Source organism: Aquarana catesbeiana, linkage group LG04 (genome assembly GCF_042186555.1).
Source record: "Aquarana catesbeiana isolate 2022-GZ linkage group LG04, ASM4218655v1, whole genome shotgun sequence".
Classification (NCBI taxonomy): Eukaryota; Metazoa; Chordata; class Amphibia; order Anura; family Ranidae; genus Aquarana; species Aquarana catesbeiana.
In genome coordinates this window covers 616,346,341-616,366,210 of record NC_133327.1, presented here as the reverse complement: position 1 = coordinate 616,366,210, position 19,870 = coordinate 616,346,341, and the positions used below count along the sequence as shown (strand labels likewise).

Sequence of the window (19,870 nt, the reverse complement as noted above, 5' to 3'; positions counted from 1 at the left end):
GGGGGGGACAGAGGACTGGAGGGAGGCAGCGGTCCACTGTCACTGAAATCGGCCCACTGAGCCATTGGCCCACCGGGAAACTCCCTGTAGTCCCAATGGCCAGTACATGCCTGGCCCTAACCCTCTCTCCCACAGTTCTGTTTAAGAGAAAATAAATCTCTTTGCATTCAAAAGTGTCTGGCTCCCACCTGTTCATCTTGCATTACACCCACCATGCCTTGTTACCCACTCTACACTGAGGGATGTCAGCTGTCCCTAACTCTGGAGGCTATAATCAGGCCTCGAGGGGCCTGAGACTTTGCTACACTAGTCATTAGCTATGCCATAGCTATACACCAATTTCAGACTTTATTTTATAATGTATACAGATCTGTAAATATATAGTCATCTTTTTTATTTCTCTTTTAGTGGTATGTGGTATACAAGTGTAATTTCTCACATTTTATTACAATACATAACAATGGTCAGGTTTATAAACCAGTGATTGTGACTTTCATCAAACATTCACGTTTGATGAGATAGCATTCTATGATATTACAAGTTATTATTATGTTTTCATTTTAGGAGCTAAACAAAGATCCTCGTTTTCTCGTTGATGGGGCAAGCATTTTTGACATTATGCAAGGAGAAATAGGTAAGATTAGCTGTACTCCTGAACTCCATCTCCCCTCCACATAGAATCTTACAATGAGCTACCAACTAAATCTATGGATTCTATCTGGTTGTTTTTCATATTTCTTTTTCCTGTTTTGAGTAAACTGCACTTTGTACTTTTATTTAAAGGTAAAACTTTATTTGCATTATATTTTTAATATACATTTATGCTATCCCGTTATTTATAAACTGTGTCTCCTTAGGTGACTGCTGGGTTCTTTCTGCTGTTGGAGCTTTAACTTTGCACCGGAAGTTTCTTGAAAATGTAGTTCCCAAAGACCAGGAGTTCACACACAAATATGCTGGAATCTTTCACTTTAGGGTAAGAAAAAAATATTTCCTTTACCAAAGATTTTATTGAGAGGATAATCAACATGGCGCATACATTAGTCAAACACATAGCAAATAAATCATTGGCTGGCCAAGAGATAGAAGGAACACATTTTATTAATCGAGGAGAGGATAAGAAAAGAAATTAAAGGAAAAAGGAGAGGTAAGATAATGAAACGGGAAGGGAAGGGAAAGAAAATGCACTGTTATTCACTGGTCCACTGAACTTTAGAGAACCTACTTGTTCGCGATCACCTACATAGGCAACTAATATCCAAACCACAGTTATTCATACACTTTATTTAAAAAAAAAAAGTATTAATGAGACAAAAACACTGGGAACTAAGGATATCTAGTATGTCCTACAATGCTATCCCAGATTGTCAGACTCCATCATAATTGCTTTCTGTGATTCTCACATAGGAAAGCCTTCTGATGTTGCAAAAGGGTCAGATCTGGTCAATTAAAAATATAATGCTGTAACAAACATCTTAAAGGGTCGTCTATATCTGTGTCAGAATGAATGACTAAAGGGTCCAAAGAACCTTTTTACCTGTTTACCAGTGAAGGGAATAGCAGCTACCTATAAGCATAGCTCCCAACTGTCCCTGATTTGTGATAAGTTCCTCTTTCCTCCTCATTTGTTCTTCATTTTGGTCTGATCTATATAGTTGTATATAAAATGCATTTTTTATCTCTCAAAAAGTATTTCCCAGAGCTAAACCTTTCTTCCAATTTCTAAATTACTGCATTTGTAAATTTCATCTTTTTTTAATAAAGGAATAGTAGTGGTAAAAAAAAATCACTTGTAGGTTTAACTTTTTTTTGGTATAATTCTCCTTTAAGGGGCATGGCAGGGTATGTGTCCTATACCTATATACTTTTGCTTATAGGTGTCCCTCGTTCCCATCTCAAAAAGTTAGGCAGTATGTATTAGTGAGGGCAAGTAACTTGGAAATCCCCTCTCTACAGATTTCATCTTATTCTGGAGCATCTGAGCTGCTGAGATGAATCGAAGTCCACTTTGGAATTAATGGGGACAGGAAAGATTCCTATGCAGTAGTTCCCCCATATCACTAAACCATCCCCTAGAATATTAGAGCTTTGAAACAGACTGAGCCCTTCCAGCCTGTACTGTGGGGCGATTTTCATCTATCCCATTGTTGAAGCCCATACAGCGTGCCAGTGAAGATCTGATAGACCTTTTGTTATGGGGTTACCCAACCAGTAATTGATACCCCTATAGGCGTGGCCTAATCAATGTACCCGAAGATTGGGAGAAATCACCACACATGGGTTATTTAATTGTTGTTTATATTGTAGAATTCTAAAAGGCACAGACAAGACTGCTATAGCAATTGTACTATACTAAAGATTACACAGTTCTTCAGGAAGAGAAAGCAACGTTTATTAGCAAGGCGATTTTACAGCAGTGTTATGATATACACTAAGGCCCCTTTCACACTGGGGCGGTGGGGGCGTCGGCGGTAAAACACCGCTATTTTTAGCGCTGTTTTACCGTCGTTTTTGCGGCAGTATTCAGCCGCTATCGGTGCGGTTTTAACCCCCGCTGGCGGCCGAAAAAGGGTTGAAACCGCTCGTACAGCACGGCTATAGCCGCAGTATTGCCGCAGTATAGCCGCGCTGTCCCATTGATTTCAGTGGGCAGGAGCGGTTTAGGAGCGGTGAACACACCGCTCCTTCACCGCTCCAAAGATGCGGCTGACAGGACTTTTTTTACCGTCCTGCCAGCGCACCGCTTCAGTGTGAAAGCCCTCGGGCTTTCACACTGAACAAACAGCGGAGGCTGTTTAGGGGCGGTTTGCAGGCGGTATTTTTAGCGCAATAACGCCTGCAAACCGCCCCAGTGTGAAAGGGGCCTTACAGATGAAAGTATGTCAGAGGTGGACTTCCCTTGGAGGAGTTTTGGTGTTACTGTATCACACTGTTTTCCACAAAAATCCCTGCAGATACCCAGCTGCCAGTGAAAGACTGCTTTGAGAAGCTGATAGAGGAGACACCCTGGAATAAGAAACCCATTCTTTCCCTGACTGTGACTGGTTCCTCTCCCTAATGTAACTCCTATTCTCTTTCTTACCAATAGGAGTTCTATCCTTTTATTACTCCCACACTGTGCACACCGAATGATGTAGAATCTCCTATCTTTGGACTTCTGTGTCAAGATGGCCACCCAAATCTCCTGGGATTTCAGTATCCAATTAGATATGCCATTCTTCCCAAGATAGCTGCATGGAGCCCATAGCAAGGGACCAATTGGTCCTTAATGGCCTCCTGCCAGCCTGGAGAAATGGCACAGTGCCACCTTCAGGTAGATGGATATACTGCAGCCCAACATCAACCTCCACAGCTGGATCGGGTTCTTTCAGAGAAAAAGAGAGGTTTTAGTGAGTGCGAATCTGATCATGATCATGTCCATGATGATTAGTGGCTCTCAAAGTCAAAGAGGAATTATGTCTATCTCAGGAGCTCTTCTCAGATTTCAAATGGGTTACATAATACTGTAATCCTGTATTTTCCTTAGACCTTCCTTTGTTCCTTCATCTAGATTAAACAGGTAAATCTATTTTAAACAACGTGCAAATGACAAGCAAAGCACGCTTCCCTCTTTGCAAACATTTGTATATTGTACATGACCGACTTGGCCTGCTGAGGTTACTTTGCATGAAGTATGTTTATGATTAGCTTACAGAAAATTCACACAATGCATCATCTCTCAGCTAAGAAGTGAAATGTCTTTCTACTGTAAGAAGCATAGTTAAAGTGGTGACCTTCCAGTCCTACAGCTTAAACCCAACCGGGGTAGGCTGGACTAGGCCATCAAGGTTTATATCAGTACTATACTTCATGCCTTCTCAGTTTTTGTATTACAAATGTTGTATAATATATGCAGCAACTTCAATTGATTTGTTTTTGTTTGATAAAATAAATAAAAATTATTGTTGAAAAAAAAAAAAAGAAGTGAAATGCCATAAAGATCTCTGAATTTGTATGTAAGAATGTTCCTACTTTTCATACTATATGGGTACCACTTATTGCAGATGCCTGCTATCCATCTGTCACTTAGGAAGCCTGGATAAATATGTCATTTCATTAAACCTCAAATTGTGTCTAAACTCACTGGATGAAACCATACGCAGTCAGACCCAATAAATCTGAGTAATGCAAGATTTTTCAACAAACTGTATGTAGAAATAAAAAAAAAAAAAAAAAAAAGATTTTTGCTCTGTAACTTTAGCCACTACAGCATTCTCATAGCTTTACAGCAGTCTTTTTTCAACCAAGGTGCCATGGCACCCTGGGGTGCTATCTGGGTTCTTCAAAAGTGCCATGTGCAAAAGCCTAAAACTTGTCAACAAGCTGGTGAGTGAATCAAGCCTGCCTATTTTTGTTACACAGAACCACAGGTTTTCATTGTGCAGCATTCCAACTCTGGTAACCACTTGGGCCAGCTACCAGCGTCCTAGCGACTGATGACCTCATCGGTTGATAAGGAACACCTCGGGCACCCGCACTGTATCCTTGTTTGTCCCTCCCCTGCCTGTCCCTCTCTATTAGCACTGGGATCACATTAGTTACATGAGTGAGAAGAGAAACGCTGGAATACCAGGCAGTACTAGTCTGCAAAGGCATGTTTGCTTCGTAAAAATAAATAACCTCTAATGTTGGGTGTCCTACATGTGTGGATGCTGCTGCATTATGTAAAACTATTTGTTTCATTTTTTATATTTTAGAATAGGATGCTTCAAGATTGTGCAGTATTTTAAAGGGTATCTTGACTGAAAAAGGTTGAGAAAACCTGCTATAAAGAGAGCCTGTCATCAGACCTTTCTCTTCAACAACACAACACTTTTCCTATTCCATTCAATGTACATTTAACATCCTGAAACTGCTGCTGGGTGCGGCCATTTTAGATGTGATGTCATCAGTAGACTCAGAGCTGTCTTTAAAGTGGCTGTAAACCTCAGACATGGAATATGAACAAAGCATATCCCTCTGTAATGTGTGCTTGTCTCAGTCCAGAGCACTAAGTGTAATTTCTGTCTGCTGTCTCATTACTCTGCTATCTGCAAGAATCACTTATGACAAATTTTCCTGACACCATGAGAAAAAGGTGACAAGGCAGGGAGCTCCAGCACACAGCCTGTGATTGACAGCTTCAGCTCTGTTCCTGTGTACTGTGTAAACCTCTCACTGGGCACTGCAGAATGTCATTTTAGCATTCTGTCCCCTGCTTTCTGAAAGCCAAGATAGGTTGTATAAATTCTGCACTTTGAGCCTGGGTTCACACCAGATGCGGTGCGAGCTCACAACAAATTCGCTGTGGATTTGGCCCCCGCATCTAAATCTCAGCCCATCCATGGGAATCGATTGCGGAGTGTATGTTATGTTAATGACACTCCGCAAAGCAGTTTGCAAAATGCAGCGTGATTTGCAGAATCAGATCGCATGGGTGTGTACACCCATGTGATCCCATTCTGGTGCGGACAAAAAAGGGTCCTGCACCAGTTTGGTGTGAATGCGGTGCGATTTGAGCCATACAAATCCATGGCTCAAATCACACCCCAGAGACAACGCATGTAATTTACACAGGAATGTGCTGCAATTCTTGTGCGAATAACACGCAGTATCCCACACCGCAACAGTGTGAACCCGGGCTGAATGGCTGAAGAGAAGACTGCAGATAAACAGGTACAATTTATGTAGAAAGATTTGTTTACAACTACTTTAAGTGACACACTATAGTATTCCACTTCATTCATCCTCTAGCTTCTGCATAAAAGGTTATGTAGTGAGCAGAGAGGCAGAAGAGCTGGGCCAGCACAGACAATAATTAGACACTCCCAGAAGAGGTGAGCATATGACATGCAGGAATGGAGAGGGATGTGCTAGAGAAATAACCTTTCCAGGAGAACTTACAGCAAGTTTAGAGGCATATTACATGTGATAGAAAAAAATAATACCGTATATACTCGAGTATAACCTGAATTTTTCAGCACATTTTTTTGTGCTGAAAGTGCCCCTCTCGGCTTATACTCGAGTCACTTTTCTGCAGCAAAAAATTTCATTTTCCTAACCGAATTTGGGGCCCCGTATCTCGGGGCCACTTGGTGCTAGGAACCCCAAATTTGGTGTGCAAACCCAGTGGAACTAGTACAACATATCCAAAGCTGGGGTTCCTAGCACCAAGTGGCCCCGAGATATGGGGCCCCAAAGTCAGTTCGGAAAATGTAATTCTCTGCTGCAGAAAAGTGCTTGACATTTTCTGAACCGACTTTGGGACCCCGTATCTCGGGCCCACTTGGTACTAGGAACCCCAGCTTTGGATATGTTATAGTGCTAGTTCCTCTGGGTTTGCACATCACATTTGGGGTTCCTAGCACCAAGTGGCCCCGAGATACGGGGCCCAAAAGTTGGTTCGAAAAATTTCATTCTCTGCTGCAGCAGTGCTTGACATTTTCTGAACCGATTTTTGGGGCCCTGTATCTCGGGGCCACTTGGTGCTAGGAACCCCAGCTTGGATATATTGTGGTGCTAGTTCCACTGGGTTTGCACACCAAATTTGGGGTTCCTAGCACTAAGTGGCCCTGACATACAGGGCCCCAAAGTCGGTCAACTGTGTCCATCTGCAGCAATGTCATTTGGGGACCCTTTGGGTCCAAAGACCCCAAATTTTGGCTGCAGCTAGGGGGCTTCTAGGAACCCTTAACTACCGAGTTTGAAGTTCGGGGGACCTATGGCTGCAAATGGGCACAGTGAGGCATGCAAATGGGCACAGTGAGGCTGCAAATGGGCATTGTTGACCCTCTTTTCCACTTAAAGTAGCTGTGCATTTCTCACCCTCGGCTTATACTCGAGTCAATAAGTTTTTCCAGTTTTTTGTGGTAAAATTAGGTGCCTCGGCTTATATTCGGGTCGACTTATACTCAAGTATATACAGTAATTTATGGAAAGAAAAAAGCTGCAAGTAAGCATTTAAAATACTTTGTCTGCAATTGTTTTAAGTTGGTGACAGGTTCTCTTTAAGTGTATGTATAGCCAAAACTTTTTTTGTTTTCAATATTGATTTCCCCTTTATTTCTTGTCTGGGAATGATTCAAAACAGGAAAAAAAGTTTGGCTTTAGATAAAATATTTATCTTTACTTGCTTGCAGTTGCCTTTCAACCTTCTGAATATTGTGGCTTATGTTTTTTGGTATCACTTTAACAAATTACTGTTATGCCGCGTACACACGAGCGGACTTTACGGCGGACTTTGCCCGGCGGACTGGATTACGTCGGACAATTCGATGTGTGTGGGCTCCAGCGGACTTTGTTTTCTCAAAAGTTGGACGGACTTAGATTTTAAACTTGTTTAAAATTTATCCGTTGAAATCGAGTCCGGTCGAAAAGTCCGCTCGTCTGTATGCTAGTTCGACGGACAAAAAGGCACGCTAGGGCAGCTATTGGCTACTGGCTATGAACTTCCTTGTTTTAGTCCGGTCGTACGTCATCACGTACGAATTCGACGGACTTTGGTGGATTGTGTGTAGGCAAGTCCGTTCATTCACAAAGTCCGTCGGAAAGTACGTCGAAAAATCCGCCGGGCAAAGTCCGCCGTAAAGTCCGACCGTGTGTACGCGGCATTAGGCCTCTTGCACACGATACTCCTGTTTGAGCATCTACTTTTTCAGACTGTATTTTTTATGTATTTTCATGCATATGCGTTTGCATAATTTTCACACAAATTTGCGCACATTTCCGCGCATGCGCAGGAAGCTTGTTCTTGCGTTGCCAATGGCAATGGACAGATCTGTGGGAATTTGTGTGCGATTGCGCAGAAATGTGCGCGCAATTGTGCGCATGAGGAGTAAATTACTGAACAAAAATGCAGATTTTTCTATTTTTTTTTTTACTGAAGAATACACGGCGCTTGTTTACACGCCTGTGTACATAGGCACATTACAATTAATGGGCTGTATTTTAGCTCAGTAAAAAAATAAGCGGTAGTGAGATTTTTCAACCTGCAGTGTGCAAGAGGCTTTATGAATATGTAGTAGCATGCTTCCCTCATGTGCTGAATTGTGCTGTCATCTTCTCTCTCGCAGTTCTGGCAATACGGAGAATGGGTGGACGTGGTGGTTGATGACCGTCTACCTTTACTTAATGGCAGATACTTGTCTGTTCAGCCAAGGATCAACAATGAATTCTGGCCGTCCCTGCTGGAGAAAGCCTATGCCAAGTATGACTAATTTCACTAGTATAGTAACATTTAAAAGTCAAACTGTGTCTAATAACTGTAACCATATAGTATCCCTGTGACCCTTAAAAGCAGTTCATAGTGATCATAGTTCATTAGGCTGTCAATCTGTGAGCAGAGTAGCCTTAAGCTGTCCATACAGATCCATGTAAGGTTATTCCCACTCAGCAGAAGTCTATCTAACAATCAACCTTTTTTGGGCAGGTATGTTGGAAAACTTTTGTTGATCGGTGGCTTCAGCCAATCAGCTGCAGCTGCTGATCAGTGTATGCTGATGCCGGAGGCCGGGCCGGGACAAGGGGTGGGCAGAAGGGTGATGTGCCCTGGGCACAGAGGTGCTGACAGCCGATGAGTGCTCCGCTCTCCATCTACCTGAATGACAGGAGTGACCCTGTTGTCTTTCCTATCATTCAGAACAGAGCACAGTGTAGGGCTGCAATAGCTTCTGAAGGGAGGATTCTGTTCTGTCCTTCCTCCCGCTGCTGGACTGGAATCTCCTCCCCTTACCTCCTCAGCAGTTTCCGTCTGGTGCAGGACTGCAGAAACCACCCGGAGGGGGAGCCTTCTCTTTGCTGCTTACTGTGTGCGGAGGAGTCCTGCTGTCAGAATACAATTTCACAGTGGGGAGAATTCCTCAACCACCTCACTGTGGGTGGGGTAATCCATTCATTTTTATTTTTTTATTGATCAGCTAGCTGATCTAAAAAAAAAAAAATGTTATCTATGGGCAGCCTTAATTGTTTTAAATTGATTTTTTCATAAGTACCATTTGGTTTAAATTCCAACTCCAGCCAACACATAAGTTTAAAGTGGTCGTAAATATCAGATATGAGATATGAACAAAGCATATCCCTCTATAGTGTGTACTTGTCTCACTCCAGAGCACTAAGTGTCACTTTTGTCTGCTGCTTTGTTCCTCTGCTATCATTTTGAATCACTTCTGACAAGTGTTTCTGACACCAAGAGAAACATGGTGACAGGGGAGGGACCTTCAGCTGACTGACAGCCTCAGCTCTGTTCCTGTGTGCTGTGTTAAGGAGGGTGTGACTCTTCCCTCCAATCAGCTCTCAGAGCTCTCCTTCACTGAGCTCTGCAGAGTGTAATTTCAGCTCTCCGTCCCCTTCTTTCTCAACTCTCAGACAAGCTTTGAAAAGTTCTGGACTTTGAAAGGATGTAGAGAAGAGAAGACTGCAGATGGCAGTGGCCTCCCAAGGTAAAGGAAACTCATAGACCACTGTGAACACAGAAACATAAAGGAAGCATATGCCTGTCCTGACCTTGCCACCTCTGTCTACAACAGTTCACTCTCATCATCCCTGGATGCACTTGCTTCTCTAACCACATGCAAAATCAGGCCCCGGCCGCTGCAACCCTGGCAAACTGACAACACTAGAAATCTCAAGAGACATTGCCGTGCTCTTGAACAATTGTGGCGTAAAACCAAATGCCTGCAAGACTTCACCCTATATAAATCTGCCCTTCTAAAATACAATTCATGCCTCAATGCTGCCAAACAAGCATACTTTGTCTCTCTTATTAATTCGTTGTCATCCAGTCCCCGTCGGCTCTTCTCAGCCTTTAACTCTCTGCTTCGTCCCCCACCCCCTCTACCCACTAACTCAATCACTGCCCAAGAGATTGCCAATCACTACAAAGACAAAATTGATGCAATTCGTGAGGACACCTCCACTGTGCGTACATCTTTCCCATCCAACATACCTTGCCTAACAGCACATTCAACGCTCCTTTTTTGAACTGGCTACTACTGAAGAGATTACAAAACTTTTCTCAGATGCCCACCTAACCAAATGTCCCCTGGATCCTGTTCCCTCACAACTACTACGGTCACCCTCTTCTTTTATCCTATGCTCCCTTACTCACATCTTCAATCTCTCCCTCTCCTTGGCACCTTCCCCTTCCCTCTAAAACATGCGCAGATCACTCCCATACTTAAAAATCCCTCACTGGACCCCACCAACCTGAACAACTTAGGACCCATCTCATTGCTCCCATTCACCTCTAAACTTCTAGAAAGCTTGGTCTACAACCGTCTTAGCTCCTACCTCAGTGAAAATAATCACCTTGACCTCTTACAAGTCTGGCTTTCGCTCGCAGCACTCCACGAAAACTGCCTTACTAAAACTCACTAACGATTTACTAACTGCTAAAACCAATAGCCACTACTCCATACTCCTACTACTTGACCTCTCTGTGGCCTTTGATACCGTTGACCACCCACTCCTTCTCAATAAACTCCATTCCCTTGGCCTCCAAGATTCTGCTCTATCCTGGTTCTCTGCCTACCTATCACAGCGCTCCTTCAGTGTTACATACAATTCTGTCTCCTCCTCTCCATTGCCCCTTTCTGTGGGGGTCCCCCAAGGCTCTGTTCTTGGACCCCTTCTCTTCTCTATCTACACCTCCTCCCTTGGCCACTTGATAACCGCCCACGGCTTCCAATACCACTTATACGCCGATGACACCCAAATCTATCTGTCTACTCCTCACTCCTTCAGTCTCCTCTCGCATTTCTAGCTTACTAACTGACATATCAGCATGGATGTCACACCACTTCTTTAAACTAAATCTCTCTAAAACTAGCTATTAATATTCCCCCCCCAGCCCGTGCCCTCCTCCATGACTTTTCCTTCAAAATCAACAATGCAACCATCAGTCCCTCCCCTCACACCAGGGTACTAGGTGTACCCCTAGGCTCTGACTTGTCCTTTCAGCCCCAAATCTAATCGTTATCAAAAGTTTGTAGAATTCACCTCCGTAACATCTCTAAAATTCGCCCTTTTTAACAAATGAAACCACCAAGCTCCTCATTCACTTCCTTGTTATCACTCTCCTTGACTATTGCAACTTCCTTCTCATTAGTCTTCCTCTATCATGAATGCTGCTGCCAGGCTTATCCACCTTACCCACCGTTCAGCGTCCGCCAACCCTCTCCTCCAATCCCTAAACTGGCTCCCAATCGCCAGGCAAATTAAATTCAAAATACTAACCACAACATACAAAGCCATTCACAACTCTGCCCCGAGCTACATCACCAACCTTGTTTTCAAATATCACCCAAACCGTCCCCTCCGCTCCTCCCAAGACCCACTACTCTCAAGCTCCCTCATCTCCTCCTCCCATGGTCGTCTCCAGGATTTCTCCAGAGCCTCTCCCATCCTCTGGAACTCGATACCTCAACCTGTCCGGCTATCCCCTACTCTTGCTACCTTCAGGCGAACCCTGAAAACTCATCTCTTCAGGGAAGCCTATTATGCCTCCAACTAATCTTTTACCACTTCCATTAGCTCATTCCCCACAGTTACAACCTTTTGTACCATCTGCCCCACCCTATTAGATTGTAGGCTCTTCTGAGCAGGGCCCTCTTAATCCTCTTGTGTTTTATTGTATTATAACTGTATTGTCTCCCTTTTATATTGTAAAGCGTTGCCTAAACTGTTGGCGCTAAATAAATCTTGTATAATAATAATAATAATGCCACAAATACAAGATTGGATTGCAAGAACTGTGTGTGTAGCTGCTGTGGGGTAGTGCACGTCACTGCTCTTTTTAGTATTTGATTGCATCCAGTGACATTTCTGTTCGTGTTTATAGACCTGTAATGTTTCTCTGTGCACCCCAAAAGGTTACGTGGCTCCTACCAGAATCTGCACTGGGGGTTTCTCTCAGAGGCCCTGGTGGATTTCACCGGAGGGGTCCAGCTTGATTTTAACTTGTCCAAACCTCCTCCAGACCTTCGCGATATTGTCCTAGCAGCAGCAAGATCTGGATCACTCATGGGATCTACAACTTCAGGAAATGTAAGTAGAACATTTATCATCTCAGCTGAGAGTAAGCATGAGCAGCTCAAACCAGCACCCAAAACGATAAAGGCAAGAACTGGGCCACTTAGGGCTACATGGGGCAGTAATGAGCTTGTCAGGTGTCTAGAAGCAATGATATTGCTTACTTTGTCTAGTCTGTGAGATTACCCAAATTGTTATTGTCTGTCCATGTTTTTGAAAAGCTTTGTATGCTAATGACTGTGACAGACCCAGACAGGACAGAGGCTTTTGGAGGGGACTGCAGGGTTGCCTCTTGCCTACTGACTATGGGCCCTGGCTTTTAAGGGAACACTATTCTTTGGGAGGTGTGTGCCTGGGGGACCCTTGGAGTGGTCTTGTTTCTGAGTCCAAGTCTCCCCAAAACACAGTCTCCCCTGCGCCCCCCACCCCAAAGCACCTTGTCCCCATGTTGATGAGGACAAGGGTCTCTTCCTGACAACCCTGGCTGGTGGTTGTTGGGGTCTGCGGGCAGGAAGCTTTGACAAGGGGCACCCAGATTCCGGTCCCCCACCCTATGTGAATGAGTAGGGGGTACATTGTACCCTACCCATTCACCAAAAAAAAATAAAACACATTACAGGTTTTTAAAGTAATTTATTAAGGCAGCTCCATCGTCTCTTCTGACTTCTTCTCCCCTCTCCGGCTCTTCTGCTTCCTCCACTGACGTCTTCTGCCTCTGCCAGGTCTTCTCCCCTCTCCGGGTCTTCTCTGCTCTCTGCTGATGTCTTCGAGCCCTCTCCGGTACTTCTCCCTCTGTCCGCTGTCTTCTCCGCTGTCCGGGTCCTCTCCGCTATCTTCTCGCTCTTTCACTGGGTCTTCTCCGCTGTCTTCTCCCTCTGTTCTTCTTCCGATGTTGACTCAATGCTCTCTCCCGCTCTAATGCTGGGTGCGCGGTGTGCCACTACTTATATTGGCATGGGGCAGGGTCACCGGGTGAGGTCATCTGGAGGCCCCATCCCTTATGATGTCACCGCCCGGGGCATGATGGGGTGGTGATGTCATAAGGGGCGAGCCTCCGGTGACCCCGCCCCATGCCAATATAAGTAGTGCAGGAGAAAGCGTTGAGTGAACATCGGAAGAACAGAGGGAGAAGACAGCAGAGAAGACCCAGCAAAAGAGCGAGAAGATAGTGGAGAAGACCCGGAAAGTGGAGAAGACAGCGGACAGAGTGAGAAGAACTGGAGAGGGCTAGAAGACATCAGCAGAGAGGAACTGGAGAGGGGAGAAGAACCGGCAGAGGCAGAAGACTTCAGCGGAGGAAGCAGAAGAACCGGAGAGGGGAGAAGAGCTTGGAAGAGACAACGGAATTCCTTAATAAATTACTTTAAAAACCTGAACATCATATATATCAGAACAACCTTTAAGAGTTCCCAGCAGTCATCCAATGACTCTTCCACAGGGACAATTACCCCTCGCATCGAAACCTGGTCAGAAGGGTGCTGACCACATGAAAAGGTTTATGGTGTAGTAGTTTATTATAAAATTTATGACATACAATTTAAAATAAAGAATGTACATTTAAGTAAAAAAAATAGCCGAGCTTACAGCAATGGCCACTGATCCCAACCTAGGATATGGCGGCATGGCAACAGAATGCAAGGCTCCTCCCTACGCATTTCGTGCGCATGCACCTCATCAGGAGATTCACCTATGCACCTTATTTCGATCTATGATTTAGTGCTGCAGAACATAGTAACTAAGAGTTACCACAATACATATCACACCTTCAGTCAGGGATATTTGAAATAATTGGATTTCTAAACTGTGTTATTGTTTTAGCTTAATACTGGAAATATAGAACTGCAGAATGGAATTGTACAAGGCCACGCCTACACAGTTACGGATGGCTTACAGGTAATTCAGCTTTCATAATGTTGTGATCATATCCTGTTGTCAATATTCAGTGAAATTTTCTAATAACTGGGCAGTGAATGTTTTAGAAAACCAGCAATGAGACATTTGTCACTACATCTTTCATAAATCGTCATACGTTCCTGTTTAATTACAGTATCCTTGTTATATTGGCCTCTTTGAGTGCTTTTACCATATGTGATATTCATCCCCTGATGAAGAGGAGTGCTTTGGGTCCCTGAAATGCACTGAATGTTTTTTTCTGATCATATGATAATAAATAAAGCTGCTTGGGCTCCTTTACCATTTGGTCTGGTGCTCATTTTTTTTTTTTTTTTTTTACGTTTTGAATCACATTCTGGGTACCCACCAAAGGGCAACCTTGTTTTACATGGGCAGCCTTACCAGAGCCAATGAGCTTGTCGAATAATTACGTTTTCTCTGTTTTGTTAAACAAATACGTTTTGAAGTCCTGGCACCTATTGCTTAAAGCGTTTGTTACCCCCAACATTTCATATTCCTGATATGTGCCTGCTGTACCATGTACTTGTATGAGAAGTCTCCTGTTCTCCTTGTATCGCTTCCTTTGAGTGTAATTCCTCACATTCCTCCTAGTCCCCTTACTTTCCTTTTAAAAACTGACCACACTAAGCAGGCGAGAACCCCGTGGTCAGTTCTCTAGCTATACTGGGAAATCAGTGTGCTCTCCTCCAATGGTCAGACTTGTCCTGACACACCCCTCCTGCACAGCCATTCACTAGGAAGCTCAGTGTGCTGCTGTTCCTCCTACCCCCAGCTCTCATGTAGCTGAGAACAGAAGGAATGTGATCACTTTTAATCGCTTCCTATCCGGCCTATTGCAAAATGACGGTGGTTTAGCTATCCTTACTTGACGTCCTGTCAGGATGCGCCAATTGCACGGCCGCACGGGACACAGCTGATGACCAATCCAAGTACCTTCTCGCTGCTGGTACCCTGTGAACGCTGTGACGAATCACAGCAGGTCCCATGACATTTGCATACAATGGATGGCTTATTTTCAAGCCATCCAATGTGTACAAATGTGTTGCTAGCTGTGATTGGTCAATTTGATCATATTGTACAGACAGGGCCAATCACAGCCCATCTGTACCATGTGATTAGCTTTGATCAATCACAGCTAATCACAACGAAACAGACTAAATTAATCAGTTTCATTCAGTAAAATGCTTGCTTATAGCAATGTTCATTGCTATAAGCAAACATAATATGTGTAAAAAAATACAATCCTGAACACTTCCCCAGAGCAGTACAATGTTACTATGGTAACATTATATTGCTCTGGTCACAGTGTGTTAAAAAAAAATATATATTTTTTTAAAAAATGTAATAAAAAATAAAAATTTATTTTTTTAAAATTATAACATTTTTATTTTTTTCGTACAGTCACCAGTCAGTGTCCCTGATCAGTGCCACACTAGTTATATGATGACGCTGTACTGCACTGGTGACAATATGTAAAAGAAAAAAAAAATGTGAGTTTTTTCTTTTTTTATTTATTTCTTCGTTTTTCAAATAATTATGACCAAAAATTACAACTTAAAAAAACCCGCTATGCCTCCTACTAAATACCATAATTTGGGGGGTATTTCTACTGTCCTGGCATTTTAGGACCTCAAGAAATGAGATGGTCTGTCAGTATTGATACATTTTCAGACATATACCATAGTTTGCGGACTTTATAATTTTCCTACAGACTAAATAATATACACCGATTTGGGTTATTTTCATCAAAGAAATGTAGCAGAATCAATTTTGGGATACATTTTTGTGGAACAATTTTTTTATTTGCAAAATTTTATAACAGAAACCAAGAAAAACGCATTATTTTTCAAAACTTTCAGTCTTTTTTCATTTATTTAGCAAAAAGTAAAAAACCCAGTGGTGATTACATACCACCAAAAGAAAGTTCTATTTGTGTGAACAAAATAATGAAAAGTTAGTTTGGGTACACTGTTGCATGATTGCGCATTTGTCATTCAAAGTGCAACAGCACTGAAAGCTGAAAATTGGCCTGGGCAGGAGGGGGAGTAAAAGAGCCCGCTATTGAAGTGATTAAAAAAGGGAAAAAAGGCATTTATAATGTTTTTTTATACCTGGGCAAAAAAAAAAAAAAAACATTGTCAGTTCACAGTTCAAACTCCCTGTGCAACAAAAATATGTTGCTGTCCTTACTGAAAAAAACCTATCAGGAAAACTGTCCTGATAGGTTAGGAGCACTGTCAACAATAAAAGCCTGAAAGATAAATGTGGTGGTGAAGTTTTGGATTGGAAGTCTCGGGGGGGGTGTATGTTTTTTGTTGTTTTTTTTTTTTGAGTAGGCAGCTCTCATACATAGTGGCTGTGTAGAGGTATTTTAGAAATGTTGGAAAAAAAGGAAAAAAAGGAAAAAAAGTAATTTTATAGCCCACAAGCAGTTTGAGCCACAAAGTTTTCATAAAGAACAACTTGACCATTAGGAACATTGTCCCTTAATAAAACCCCCAGACCCCTGAGTGCAGCCCATCTAGGTTAATACTTACCATCCTCCCCCAACCAGCTATCTTTCCTTTCCTTCCACCCCTACCTCCAGGGGTCCTTTGGAGTACAGTTCAAAAAATTGGTGGTGGGTTATATCTGCTGTTGAAAGGCCAACATCCCTGAATTCGATGGTAAATACAGATTTCCCCTTGGGAATGGGACTTTTTAGGCACAGATTGTGAAACGATTTTTTTAAATAAAAAATTCTTCAAATTTATTTAGGTATCAAAAAGAGTATAAAAAAAATAACAATCATATACAGAAAATTGTAAACACATGGAATGTTAGATCATCATACATACACCATCAGATCCACATAATAAATGGAAATATCCATAATGTAAGCATCCATAATGTAAACACAAAATACTAGTTGCAATCGTAATTCATACGCGTTACGAAGTACATTGGACTCCTTCTTCAGGGATAATTCGATATGCAGTTATAATGATAATGATAGTCTAAAAAATATAAAGATATGTATTATACATCCATTAGATACTGAACCAGCATGATGGCGACAGATGAAACAGCATATAATAGCCGCTCACATACTCACATGTCTAGTGATGGCACAAGGTCCAAGTGGATAAGGCAGAGGTGACCAAGATGGCCAAGGAAGGCAGTATAGAAGGAGAAATTCAGAAGAAATCTGGTCAGTAGAAGAGTGGACTCTGAGCCACCGCAGTGCAAACCGGGACCAGAAACGCGTTGCTAGGGGCGGAAGGATGACAATTAGGGTAAAAAGAATGGAAAAATACCTAAAACCCTAGGCGTGTGCACACACACCCGCATACACACGTTTAGTGTATGTGCGTGTGCGTATACACAGATGGCTGCGATTGATGGCCTATTAGTGTCTAAAGATGCAAAGAGGGTTCATAAAAAGCATACCTTAAAAGTCGCTATGATAGCTGCACATTATGCAGAGTATGTTGATATAGATTTAGATATCCGACATAATTTGCCATTCATTCCATATACAGGAAGAAAAGCCTGGAGGTAAGTAGCTGTTCAATATGCAAACAAAGGATTGAAGGCAGCTATTGAAGTTAGTTTCTTCTGAAAGTCTTAATACAGCCCAGCATCAAAGCAGCAAGGAAAAAAGCCACCTAAAAAACATTTATAGGGACAAGGAGTATCTGGTCTCAAGTAGCAGACAATATATATAGGATATAATCAAGCAAGGAGAATGGGCTTCAAACGTACTAAGATGTTTGTCATACAGGAGATAGAGTGTCAAAGTTATGACACTTACCTATGCATAAAGATTCAATGTGAACTGCTCCTGTGGTTGATTGTCATAAAGGGGGATTGAGTTTCAACTCCTATTTATGGCCAACCATTGCCTTAAGCCCATCCCAGGTACTAGTGGAGACAATCACCAGAGTCTGAAAACACCTGTGCTGTTTGAAGGTTCCCCCGATTGCGCTGCATACGGCACCACCCCATGACCACATCCAAGAAGGCAGCATAGGTGGAGTGACGTCATGCGTCACGCTCCCACCAACACGCATGCGTGGAAACACCCGGAGACTACGACAGTTGGTGAGGGAGGGAGATGGAGTGCCACGGACTCACAGAGAAATACATCGCACACGCGAACCGCGCATGCGCGTTTCCCAAAAGCTGTCAGCAACAGGTGGGGCTAGAAGGAAAAGGGGCAAAGGGTGAGCCACATCATACAGCCCAAATACCGCAGAGAGTTGCCGAACGATCTAGGGGCCGAAAGGTGGGTATGAACCACCTGAAAATGCCTATGGACCAGGACAGCCCACGCATGCCGGGATTGCACTGAGGGGGCACCGCGGCCCAACCGACCAAGAATAGGGGGAAAGAAAAGAAAGAAAAAAGAAACAAGAACAAAAAAGGAGAACAAAGACAGGGGAAATACCATAACGGCAGAAAGAAAAACGAGAAAGTGAGAGAAAGAGAAATAAATAATGAAAGTGAAATGAAATAAAATGAAAATGAAATAAAGTAAGATAAATTGAATTTAAAATGAAAATAGAAATAATAATAATAAAAGTAAATAAATATAATAATAAAGAAAGAGGGGAGATATATAATGAAAAAATAATTGATGAATATTGAGTGTAAATAGATAAAAATGAAAATAATAATAAATGTAAATAATAATAAATATACAAATAATATATGTGAAATTAAAATAAAAATACATGTGAATGAAAATGAAAATAACGGTAAATAAATAAAAATAAATAAAATGATAAATGTAAATATGAAAAAAAAATAATAATAATAATAAATGTAAATAATGAAAATTATTTAAATAAATACATTTGAAGTATGTTTTATGAAAAAAGTCCCATTCCCAAGGGGAAAACTGTATTTACTTTGGGGTACAGTTGACCAATATAATAAACAGGGCTATGGCATGCATGTGCATTTTGCAGAGGAGGCAGCTAACAACTCGTAGGAAGGCTGGGGGGAAGGTAAGTAGTATACCATGTGGGCAGCACTCAGAAGGGTGGGAAGGGATTCATTAAAGGACTAAAGGTGAGGTTTTCCGGCCATCGGAATCAGGTTGGGAGCAGGGATGAGCTTTCTGTTCGAACATTGGCTGTTCGCCCGTTCGTCGAAAACCGAACATTATTGGCCGTTTATGCCAAATTCGACCGGCATGTAACGGCACAATACCGTGCACCTATAGTGCAGTTGCTACTACTTTTCTGGTGGTGTACACAGTACACAATACATACAGTGCATCCATAGTTGTTGTTAAACTTCTGTTGGTGTACACAGTACCGTGCACCCCTAGTGCAGTTGCTACTACTTTTCTGGTGGTGTACACAGTACACAATACATACAGTACACCCATAGTTGTTATTACACTTCTGTTGGTGTACACAGTACCGTGCACCCCTAGTGCACTTGCTACTATTTTTCTGGTGGTGTACACAGTACACAATACAGTGTAGTGTGGTTTTGTTAAACAAAATTTACAGCATGTCCGGAAGACCACCAAGGAGAGGCAGACGCTCACAGGCCACTAAAAGAGGGCAAGCAAGCTCTGTGTCTACAGTCAACAGTGCTGGTCGTGGACACGGTGTATCCTAAGCACGTGGCCGTGGGGCACGCTTGTCCTTATTTTCTGCAGCTGGCCGTGTTATTGAGCCACAACATGCAGAAGAGTTGGTGGAATGGATAACAAAGCCCTCCTCATCCTCCTAATCCTCTGTCACCCAGGCTCAGAGTAGTTTGCCTGCCAATGCAGCTGCCAAAGCGGCCTGTTCCATCGGCTTCATGTCAACAGTCACACCTTCCCTAGCCCTACCATCATGCACGGAGGAGTCCCCCAAACTATTCGACCACAGTGTCAGGTACATGCTGCAGGAGGATGCACAGGCTCTGA

The 19,870-nt window shown here is 42.8% G+C and overlaps 1 protein-coding gene across 1 annotated transcript in view; it reads left to right on the top strand.

Annotated features, from left to right (window-relative positions):
* Positions 1-19,870, top strand: part of LOC141140786 (calpain-13-like) — a 196,101-nt gene that overhangs the window by 83,130 nt on the left and 93,101 nt on the right. The window contains exons 3-7 of the mRNA XM_073628284.1: positions 565-634; positions 858-976; positions 8,091-8,224; positions 11,886-12,060; positions 13,864-13,938. Coding sequence (XP_073484385.1) covers positions 565-634; positions 858-976; positions 8,091-8,224; positions 11,886-12,060; positions 13,864-13,938 — 573 coding nt within the window. The remainder of the gene's footprint in view (positions 1-564; positions 635-857; positions 977-8,090; positions 8,225-11,885; positions 12,061-13,863; positions 13,939-19,870) is intronic.